Source organism: Lipotes vexillifer, unplaced genomic scaffold (assembly GCF_000442215.2).
Source record: "Lipotes vexillifer unplaced genomic scaffold, Lipotes_vexillifer_v1.1 scaffold1655, whole genome shotgun sequence".
Taxonomy (NCBI): domain Eukaryota; kingdom Metazoa; phylum Chordata; class Mammalia; order Artiodactyla; family Lipotidae; genus Lipotes; species Lipotes vexillifer.
The window spans coordinates 459687-471412 of NW_006797028.1; the positions used below are offsets into that span (position 1 = coordinate 459687).

The 11726-nt window shown below is 39.6% G+C and overlaps 1 protein-coding gene across 1 annotated transcript in view; it reads left to right on the plus strand.

Annotated features, from left to right (window-relative positions):
• Positions 1 to 780: 780 nt before the first annotated feature.
• The window catches only part of LOC103083459 (parkin coregulated gene protein-like), an 86466-nt gene continuing 75520 nt past the window's right edge, over positions 781 to 11726 (plus strand). The window contains exon 1 of the mRNA XM_007469156.1: positions 781 to 1163. Within this exon, the coding sequence (XP_007469218.1) occupies positions 1020 to 1163 (144 nt within the window). The 5' untranslated portion in view covers positions 781 to 1019. The remainder of the gene's footprint in view (positions 1164 to 11726) is intronic.

Below are 11726 nucleotides of genomic sequence, written 5' to 3' on the forward strand. Positions count from 1 at the left end.
TCCCAATCTGTCCTAAGCGGCAAGACCGCCTCCCAAGCGCCCTGAGGGACGGAAACCGGAGCGGAAGGCGGGGCCTTCCCACGGCCCCTAGAGGTCCGGCGGGCGGTGAGCTCGCTGACGGACCGCGGGACGCAGCCTTCGCCTCGGGCAGCGCCGAGGCGCACGCCAGAGTCCCTCGAGAAGTTGGCTCCAGGGGGAAGCCCGTCAAACGAGGGCCGGGTGGGGGCTTAGGACACACACACACTTATTCTCCAGGGCCACGGCGGGCACCGGGGAGCCGGCGGCGCAGGCTGAGGACGGCGCGGACACCGACACCCTGCCACGGACAGCGGACACGGGCAGCACCCCGGCGTCCCTGTCAGCCGAGGCCCGGCGCGGCGCAACAGCTGGGCGCGGGGCGGCGCAGAGAGGCTGTACCTGTCAGGTACCCACGTACCTATCATGGCCACTGGGCAGTTGGAGGCTGCCGGGCGAGCAAGGGCCTACACGCACGCCGGCGCCCGCCTGCGCCTCACACGAGCGGCACTCCCGGGTTAAATCGTCCAGGAATCCTGTCCTTCGCGCCCGTCTGTGTGAGGCGCGCATGCGCAAAGGGGGCTTAGCCCGAGGCCTTCTGGGAGTCGTAGTTTTAATGCGTAGTCTCTCCTCAGGTCGGTCGCTGCGGCCCGCGGCCCGCCGCCCGCCGCCCTTCCGGCCTGAGGCCTAGGAAACGTCCGTCACCGAGAGGCAGGGTCATTCGGTCGCAGTGTTGACGTGTCGCTTAGCAACCGGGAGGGTTACCTTTGGAAGCTTGTTGCGGCTCTAGCCTCTGTCCCTGCCCTCTTCCCGCCCTTCCCCTCCCCTCAACTCCCTTCACCTGGGAGCTGCCAAACATCTGGATCAACTTGGGCACTACGAGGGCGTGAAATTCTACCAGTAACGCGCCTTTTTACGTTTTTTCCCGACCTCCTTCTCACATCCGTAAAACTCACTGATTCTTTTCCTACACGTTTTATGAGAACAAGACATTTTCTAGGAAGATGGTGGCAGAAAAAGAGACCCTGAGCTTAAACAAATGCCCAGACAAGATGCCGAAGAGGACCAAGCTGCCGCTCCCGGTGCACCAGCCTCACTCCCTGGTTTCTGAGGGCTTCACAGTCAAAGCCATGATGAAAAACTCAGTCGTAAGTGATCTTCCTGAATTGAATGTACTCGCTCCGAATCAGGGGACACCAGGTTGTAGAGGATGGCTAGCCCTAGGATGGATTCTGAGCCCATATCTAGGGTGGTCTTTGCCAAAAATGGCAATTACTCGGCCAGTAACAGACGGTGCCCAACAGAGTGTGGAGGTCCAGGCTAGGCTGCTAGAAGGGATCTCGGGCAGCTGACCTACTGTGCCCGTTTCTAAGCACCTTCCTAATAACTCACGGTTTCTAGACCACCTAAATTTACTCTTAAGCTATTTACACAAAGAAGAAAGATCCCCTTTACTTATTGATTCCTAAACTGTCTCACTCAGCAAAAGGCCTTATAGAAGGAGAGTTCTTAGAAATCATAAACTCTTGCAAAATTTAACATGTGCTGATGTACAGCTGGGAACATAATAACAGTAAGAAATTTCATCAATCAACCTAGAAATTTTTAGAATATCCTAGCATTTCTTCTAACAACACTCTCACAAAATCGCATGTTAAAGTACTAAAAGGCAACTTAATAAGAAGTCTATTTCCAGATAGATCTTTTAAACTATTAATTTTAAACAATCCAAGCTTCTGTTCAAGTATCTCTGCCTATTAATACAATTCATATTTGATTTCTACTGTTTTGTGGTAGTAAAAATCAACTATTCTCAATATTCTCAATAGTTTCCTTAGGAGGAAAAGTTTTAAACTGCACACAAATGGTTTGGGTACGTGCATGACAGTTTAAAAAAAAAAACTTTTAATTTGGTATGCTACACCAGGTTTTACTACTGAGTAAGCACTTGTCTGTGAATGAGATATTCAATAATAAATGCAGCTTTCAAATTTGTATAATTTACACTCTGGGAGGATCTGACTTATTGTAGAGCAACTCATTATGTTAAATGAAGAGCATTGCTTTCCACTGTCACATTATTTGTTTTACATAAATGTTGCAAACCTAATACCTTATTCCTAAACCACATCCTTAAAATACATGAATGAAACAGATCACCTTTAGACGCTGAGGCCAGATTCCCATGTTGCTACACAAAATGAAATTCTGGTTATCAGAATGTGTGTCAGTTGAATTGCAATAGTTAAAATTCTTAGAAATAGACTAAAACTCTCTGCTTGTTGTAACTGCAGTCCTTTTGCATGTATTTCATGTGAATATGTGGTCATGGGAGTCAATATGACTCATTTATCAGCAACACAGAATACCATAACATTCAAGCTAATTATTTCTTTTTTTCTTCTAAACAGTATATATGATTATAATCTTAGTGATTTTTTTCAATGTTATATTTCTTCAAAGACATGTAAAAAATTGGTCAGATTCTTTTTTTTCTAAACCTATATTTATAATCACGTTTTCTTTTGAAAAAACATAGCTTTTCACCTAAAGTCATAATTCTGGAAAATCAAGTATTTCAGTACTGACAAATGTAACAAATATGCTTACAAGACTCAAACAAAAAAATTGATTATGAAGCAGCCTTCATTATAAACAGCTTATTTGAGATAAATTATCTTTTTGTTTCCATATACTTAAGGAAAATCCCTTAGTGTAATATTTATGTCTCCTTTGGGATCCTCAAAAGAGGATGAGTCATTCTTTCACTTCATTTAGTGGAAATCATAATTGTTAGATGCAAACATTATTCATCCATCCATTCATTCATTCAATCAACAATAGTTTTTTTGTTTGATTGTTTTTGGTTTGTTTTTTTAAATCTGAGAACTTGCTCAGCATAGTTCTGGGGATTTGGGATCAGCAAAACAAAGTCTCAGTCCTTAAAACTCCAAGGAGAACCGCCACTAACAGCAATGGTCAAGTCTTGATAAAAGAGAGAGACTGTTTATACAAACTAACTTCAGTGGTACAGGAAATAAAACCCTTCCTTTTCGTATCCAATATTAACATTTCAACATTTCTGCCCTCAACTGTAGACCTTTCAGCATTACATGGTCAAAACACCCCTCTTTCCTAAGGTTTATTTCTATTCAGAAAATAACATGCCAATCTCCAGCTTTTCTTTTCTTTTTTTTTTTATTAACATCTTTATTGGAGTATAATTGCTTTACAATGGTGTGTTAGTTTCTGGTTTATAACAAAGTGAATCAGTTATACATATATATATGTTCCCACATCTCTTCCATCTTGTGTCTCCCATCCTCCCACCCTCCCTATCCCACCCCTCTAGGTGGTCACAAAGCATCGAGCTGATCTCCCTGTGCTATGGGGCTGCTTCTCACATGTATATATGTCCATGCCACTCTCTCACTTCGTCCCAGCTTACCCTTCCCCCTCCCCATGTCCTCAAGTCCATTCTCTATTCCTGTCCCACCCCTAGGTTTTTCAGAACCATTTTTGTTTTTTATTTTTTTTTAGATTCCATATATATGCGTTAGCATACGGTATTTGTTTTTCTCTTTCTGACTTACTTCACTCTGTATGACAGTCTCTATGTCCATCCACCTGACTACAAATAACTCAATTTCATTTCTTTTTATGGCTGAGTAATATTCCACTGTATATATGTGCCACATCTTCTTTATCCATTCATCTGTCGATGGACATTTAGGTTGCTTCCATGTCCTGGCTATTGTAAATAGAGCTGCAATGAATATTGTGGTACATGACTCTTTTTGAATTATGGTTTTCTCAGGGTATGTGCCCAGTAGTGGGATTGTCCAGCTTTTATTTATTTATTTATTTATTTTGCGGTATGCAGGCCTCTCACTGTTGTGGCCTCTCCCGCTGCAGAGCACAGGCTCCGGACATGCAGGCCCAGCGGCCATGGCTCACAGGCCCAGCCGCTCTGCGGCACGTGGGATCCTCCCGGACCGGAGCACGAACCCATGTCCCCTGCATCGACAGGCGGACTCTCAACCACTGTGCCACCAAGGAAGCCCTGTCCAGCTTTTCTTAATTGCAACTCCTTGTTCCAAAAGCCAACCCTCAAACCACTTTTCTAGTGTTAGGGCTTGCCATCAGTTCCTCTTTCCAACACTCACTAATTAAATAAGTCACCATTCCAGTGCACTTCCCCAAAAGACTTGCAGAACTATATCCTAAGGAGGTATATGGAGACTCCCAATGTTTCACTGAGGGTGCTTTAGTAATATAAGTATACAAGCTTGATCATAGAAAGATATGATCAGGTGGGCTGTGCAAGCCGAAATCCTTAAACAGTCATAATCTATGTATGTGAATGCAAAATTATTTACAAAATAATGATAAATGTAAGTAGCTAGTTTTTTTTTTTTAATCCCGATGTCAAGTGTTCTTCAACTGTAAGTAGTTCCTTTACTTTACCTCTGTGAAATTGTTGTTGCATTCTGTATAGAAACAAGCAATGAGAAAAGTCCTGCAATCAGAGAATAATAATCAAATTCATATTATTATAATGTTTGACTCAAAAGAATGATAGGAGATGCAGAATTTGAAGATTTCCTAGTTTATTTTCCCTTTAAAGGCCTTGTTTGTGGTCTGATAGAACCTATAACCAGAAACCAGTAACCCAGTGTTGCATTGGCTTCTTCTCAACAGATGGTAGTTGCTTTCTGTGCTAACCTACCTTATCATAAAGCAAGTTAGGATATGGGCCCAAGGTTATGATGAATGAGATGCTGACTTCAGCTGAAGCTTTATACTATATCTTTCCTTTTCAGTAGACTATAGATGTTTTATGCTCAAAGTTTATGGGAATGGGAGAAATGATTCTTTAATATTACTTTACTTACATAGAAACTTCTATGCTTACTAATTCATTCAACACATAGGAGCAATGGTCAGTATTTATAAATTATATATTAAGATATTGATTTGGCTGCTGTAACGGTGACCAAATAACAATAGTTTAACTAAGATGGAAGTTCTCTCAGAGTCCAAGTTTGTAGGCAATTCATGGAGACTGGGCACTACTTCCCCATGAGATAGCTCCAGGGACTTAGGAGCCTTGTATGTTCTTGTTTTGCATCCTGCAAGATGATGCCCTGAGTCCAGGTGAGCTCACCATCACCAGGGTCAAATCCCTACTCTCAGGATGGAGGAAATAAGAAACAGAGTGCTTCCTTTTATGAGCATGACCCCAACACAGCACCCCACTTTCATTCACATCCCACTGGCCAGAGTTTAGTCATAGGCCTATATTTTCCCTTTTTGCAAAAGCCTATGAAAGACTGACCCTTGCAGCAACTCTAGGTCCCCATACCTTTTCCTTCAGGAAAAGGGCTAAGAGTTATATCGTTCCAAAAGAGCATAATCTCCAACACCTACCTCATGCAAGAGGAGAGAAAAATGAGTAAGGAGCAACCTGCAAGAAAAAGTAGGAAGAAATGGAGAGCAAGCAGCATGTTCCAGAAGCTGCACTCATCACTTTTGCTCAAATCCATTTCCAAACCTAGGCTTATGGCAACAACCACTTACAGGAGAGGCTGGGAAATGTAGTCTCTGACAGGTAGCTCTGTGTTCAGCTAAAACTTGAGGCATTTCATTACTGTAGCAAAAGGAAGAACAGAAATTTGGGGTTTATTTGAAGTGTCCACCGTGAGAGTTAAATATTGCTAGAAAAGAAAAGAAGAGGGACAAGTAAAATAATTACAGTACAAATAAATGCACATCTATGGTAAGGCTTACAGATACCTACTTAGGACAGTGGAAGTGCTAATGACGAAAGGACCAAGTGACAGTAGCCTCATTGAGACCCTCATTACCTTTTGTCTAGGTTTTGGCAGTATCATCTAAACTGGTCTCTAGACTCCATTCACCAATCAGTTGATTGCCTCAATCAACTATCAGTACTATTACACTTATCTTTCCAGTACAAAGTTCTCTTATTATTGCTGAAAGCTTTTGGAGATCACTGGTTCTTATAGCAAAAAATCATGGAACCTTCACAAGACCAACAAGGCCTTCTGTGATCTAACCCTATTCTATGGATTTAATTTCATCTCCCACTATTCTCATTTGCTTCCACCAAATTAAACTGTAACTCTTCATTGCTTTGATTTTGCTTGTGTTGTTCCCTTTGCTTCAATGCCCTTCTCCCTATACATATCTGCAAACACAATTCCCTTCATTCATCAGGTAACAAATGATCACTGACTGTGCCATACACTCTTTTAGGTGCTGGAAATCTAGCAGTAAGGAAGAGGCTAAATACATGCCATCAAGGAGCTTATATTTTTGCAGCCAGCTAAAAGGCCAACTGCTTCAAGATGACTCCCCTAATTCTCTTTCTCAACCAAGATGGAAACTTATTTTTGTTCATTGTTTTCTACCATGTATTAGAGTTATGTCTACCCATGTTTTACCTCCTCAAGTAAATTCCCTGTGAGGGCAGAATCTGTGTCCAAGTCATTTTTTTCATCCTAACAGCACCTAACAATGTACTCAATAAATATTTGATGAATGAAGGAAAGCAATTCTACACTTTTCTGGTATCTCATCGTTTTCCTCCTGTTGTTATAACTGTTATCTGTCTTTAGTTTGTTTGTTTGTTTTAAACCACCCTCCTCCAATTGAGGAGCCCAGAAGTTCCCTTTGAAACTCAGCCAGGTGATGACATTGATCACTTCAGATCCTCAGGTGGCTCATCTTAGTGTAAAGCTGAAGTTTTTAAGCTCCTATAAGGCACTATGTAACCTAGCTGCCATTTCTTCTTTATATGTATAATTTAGTACTTCCTCCCTCCCTCGTTCTATTCCATCCACAATAGTTTCCTTGCAGTTTCTTGAATATACCAGTTACACAGCTGCCTCAGTACCTCTGCCCCTCCTATTCCCTCTGCCTGAAATATATTTGCCCCTACATATCACCATCTCTTGATCCTTCAAATATTTGTTCAAAAAACTAACTTTTTAGTGAGGCCTCTCCAACTATTTAAAATGTCAGCCTCTTAATAACCCCCTCCATCCCTGTTTCAGCACACCCATCTTCTTTCCCTTTGTTGTATTTTTCCATAGACACTGATCACTCTCTAATATTAATCTAGTTTATCCTATGTCTTGTTCCACTACAGAGTAAGCTCCTTGAGGGCAGGGAATTATTACTGTTTCACTCACTGCTGCATCTCCAGCTCTAGAAAAGTTCCTGGCACATAGTAGGAGCTATTATTTTTTGTCAAATGAATTAATGAATGACCATGTTTTATACTATAATTAGCAATCATCTTCAAATTAGCAACTTCAAGGAAATGCTAATGGTGTTAAATAAGTATAAAATATAGGAATGAGAATAATTTACAAATGTTTTATGCCATTTTTAATTAGCTTCTTATTAAAGTTATACATGCCCATTGTAAAATGTTTAAGTGGCTTGGCTTAGTAAAGCTCTCTCCTATTTAATATTACGGGGAAAATTTTAACCTTTTTTTTGCTAGTCCTCTTATAATTTCAATGTTTTATTTTAAAGCTTTACTTTATCTTAATTCATTTTGGTTTAAGAAGTGAGGTATAAATTTTATTATATTTTTTCCAAATTGGTCAGAAGTTGTTACATTACCTTTCACATATAGTTAAACTGGATTATAAAAAAAATCTGCCTATTTAATTTGAATGCTCTGCCAGTGCTATATGTATATTAATGATAGTGGCTTTGTGTATGCTTTAATATGTGATTGGGCTCGTCATCTCTATTCCATTTCTCTTTCTAAGCAATCCTATGAGGAGTCAAGGCAGCCTTTTTTTTTTTCCATTTAGCATATAAATCTCAGACAATTTAATTTTTTGTTGTTGTGGGTCACCTATTAAATGGTAGAGCAAAGAATGTATGCTATATTACTATTTTTCTAACTGAGAACAATCCTCTCTTAATCACTTTTTTTAGACTTTGGCAGATGCATAACATGCAAGTAGAAAATGTACACATATCACTTGATAAATATTAAACCAAACACACTGGTGTAGCCAGAACCCAGATTAAGAAACCTTACCAATACCACAGAACCCCTTCAGGACCTTTCCAGTCACTGCCCATATACACCCCAAGCTAACCTTATCACAACTTCTGTCAACAGATTTCTGCTTATATTCATGGAATCATAGAGTATGTAGTTGTTTTATGTCTGACTTCTGGGATCACCATTGTGAAATTCACCGACATTACTGCATATGATCATAGATCCTTAATACTCATTTCTTTCTACTATTTTCACGTGGGAATATAACGTAATTTATTGATCCATTTCTGTGTTAATGAGTATTTATGCGACTTCTAGGTTAAGACTTACAAATAGTGCTACTAGGAAAATTCTAGTATTTTTTTTAAACTGAGGTATAGTTGATGTACAATATTATGTAAGTTTCAGGTGTATAACATAGTGATTCACAATTTTTAAAGATTATACTTCGGGCTTCCCTGGTGGCTCAGTGGTTGAGAGTCCGCCTGCTGATGCAGGGGACGCGGGTTCGTGCTCTGGTCCGCGGAGATCCCACATGCCGCGGAGCGGTTAGGTCCGTGAGCCATGGCCGCTGAGCCTGCGCGTCCGGAGCCTGTGCTCCGCGACGGGAGAGGCCACAACAGGGGGAGGGCTGCATACCGCAAAAAAAAAAAAAAAAAAAAAGATTATACTTCATTTATAGTTATCGCAAAATATTGGCTAAATACCCTGTCCCAGTGTCCATTCCCTGTGCCAAGGACTATGTCCTTGTAGTTTATTTATTTTATACATAGTAGCTTGTGCCTCTTAATTCCCTACCCCTACTTTGCTCATTTTCCCCTTCCCTCTCCCCACTGGTAGCAACTAATTTGTTCTCTATATCTGTGAGTCAGTTTCTTTTTCGTTATATTCACTAGTTTGTTTTATTTCTTAGATTCCATGTATAACACAATATTCCATGTGATAACAGGCAGTATTTGTCTTTCTCTGTCTGAATTATTTCACTAAGCATAATACTCTCCTGGTCCATCCATGTTGTTGCAAGTGGCAAAATTTCATTCTTTTTTATGGCTGAGTAGTAGTCTATTGTATATATGTACCGCATCTTTTTTATCCATCCGTCTGTTGATAGACACTTAGTTTGCTTCCATATCTCGGCAATTGTAAATAATGCTGCTATGAACATTGGGGTACATGTATCTTTTTGGATTAGTGTTTTCATTTTCTTCCAGTATATACCCAGGGTGTAATTGCTGGATCATATGGTAGTTCTATTTTCAGTTTTTTGATGAACCTCTGCACCGTTTTCCACAGTGGCTGCACCAATTTACATTCTCACCAGCAGCATACAAGGGTTCCTTTTCTCCACATCCTCGCCAGCATTTGTTATTTATGGTCTTTCTGATGATAACCATTCTGATATGTGTGAGGTGATATCTCGTTGTTTTGATTTGCATTTCTCTGATGATTAACAGCGTTGAGCATCTTTTCATGTGCCTGTTGGCCATTTGTTTGTATGTCTTCTTCAGAAAAATGTCTATTCAGTTCTTTTGCCCATTTTTTAAATTGGGTAAATTTGCTAAAAAAAAAAATAATGCTAAATCTATGTCAAACAGCATACTGCCTGTATTTCCTTCTAGGAGTTTTATGGTTTCTGGTCCTACATTTAGGTCTTTATACCACTTAAAATTTATTTTTGTATGTGGTTCAAGAAAATGTTCTAATTTTATTTTTTTACATGTAACTGTCCAGTTTTCCCAGCACCACTTACTGAAGAGACTGTCATTTCTCCATTGTGTATCTTGCCTTCTTTGTGATAGATTAATCTACCATAAGTGCATGGGTTTACTTCTGGACTCTCTATTCTTTTCCATGTATCTGTGTGTCTGTTTTTGTTTGTTTGTTCATTTGTTTGTTTTTGCCAGTATTATACTGTTTTGATTACTGTAGCTTTGTAGTATAGTCTGAAGTCAGAGAGCATAATACCTCCAGCTCTGTTCTTCTTTCTAGTACCTATTTTTGGACAACATGTGTAAGAATGTCCAGGTTGCTGGGTCCTAGGGTTTGCATATGTTTGCTTTAGTAACTATATAAAAACCATTTTCAAAATTGAGTTTTCAAATTTAAACTCCTGCCAGCTCTGAATAAGAGTACCATTTGCTCTATAATATCATTGATAACTACTATTTTCTTTATTTTGCATTTTAGGTATTCTAGTGGGTGTATAATGTTATCTCATTGTGGATTTAATATTCATTTTTATTCTGACTAATGGAGTTTAAGACTTTTTAATTTATTTATTGGCCATTTGGTTGTCTTTTGTGAAGTGCCTTTCTAGACTTTTGCCTCCTTTTCTCTTGGCTTGATTGGGTGTATTTATTTGTAATGATTCTTATTCTTCATATTTTATTCTAAATGATATAAAGCAATTGTCAAATACATGTATTGAAAGTATAGTTTCCCTGTCAGTGAGTTTCCTTTTCATTCTCTTAATGGTGACTTTCATCCTCCTCTTTTTAAAATATACATTTGTGAGAAAAAAAAATGATCATAAACATTTTCTTATGTATTTATTTATAATGTTTTCCTCAACCAATTTCAATAGTTTCACAATAAGATATGTATACATTGAGACAAAAGACTTTGAGAATAAAGTAGAATGATCAGAAATAAAATAGAACAAACAACAGTGAAACAATGAAATAAAATGTAATTAAAGTAGGAAGCTTGAGCTTAAGAAAAGGAGAATCAATTTTTTCATTCATAAGCATCAGTATATTTATTGATTGATGTTCATTCTGAGCTTCTTGGCATCCGAAGGGGCCAAAAGGGGAACATTATACATTTCTCATTATCATAAAAGAAGTAGCCTGCCAATCCCTATAGGGAATTCAAGATTTCTCTACACTGAATTCTCAGAGAAATTGATCCTGTAGCATTTTAAATACATGCAACACACCATATCTATATTTTATTTCTTATTTGAAATACACTAGCCAATTTCATCCACAACAGACTTCAGTAAGGGCCAGGTAGGTGATGTTAAAATCTATCTTGAGGAACTGGATTTTCCATGAGATTAAATTCACATGGTATATGTATGTAGACTTTTGATGTCCAATTTGATCCAAGAACAGAATTCACAGTGCCTACAGGAGAGTGTAGACTTTGAGTGTAGACTCAGTTCATTTTATGACAGTAGCGAGATGGCTTCTGTTTTTATAAGTTGTCAGAGAGGAAGTGTGTGATGCTATGAGACCACAGCTCTGAGTGGCCTGAAAGAGGCTGGAAAGACTTCTCAAAGGGAATCTTGTTTGGTGAAATATAAAAGATGAGGGGGACTGAGGGGAAGAGTTAGGGGCAGTAGGAAAAGGCTCAGAGGCAAGACAGACCAGGCTTCCTGCTCACTCAGTTTTCAATCTTTATTTTATGCTTTCTTTGCCCAAAAGAATTATGTCATAAATTCTATTCATTATATATATGTTTAAAATTCTTTAAATTGTATATATTTTATAGAATATATAAGTAAGGGCTTCCCTGGTGGCGCGGTGGTTGAGAGTCCGCCTGCCGATGCAGGGGACGCGGGTTCGTGCCCCGGGCCGGGAAGATCCCTCATGCCGCGGAGCGGCTGGGCCCGTGAGCCATGGCCGCTGAGCCTGCGCATCCGGAGCCTGTGCTC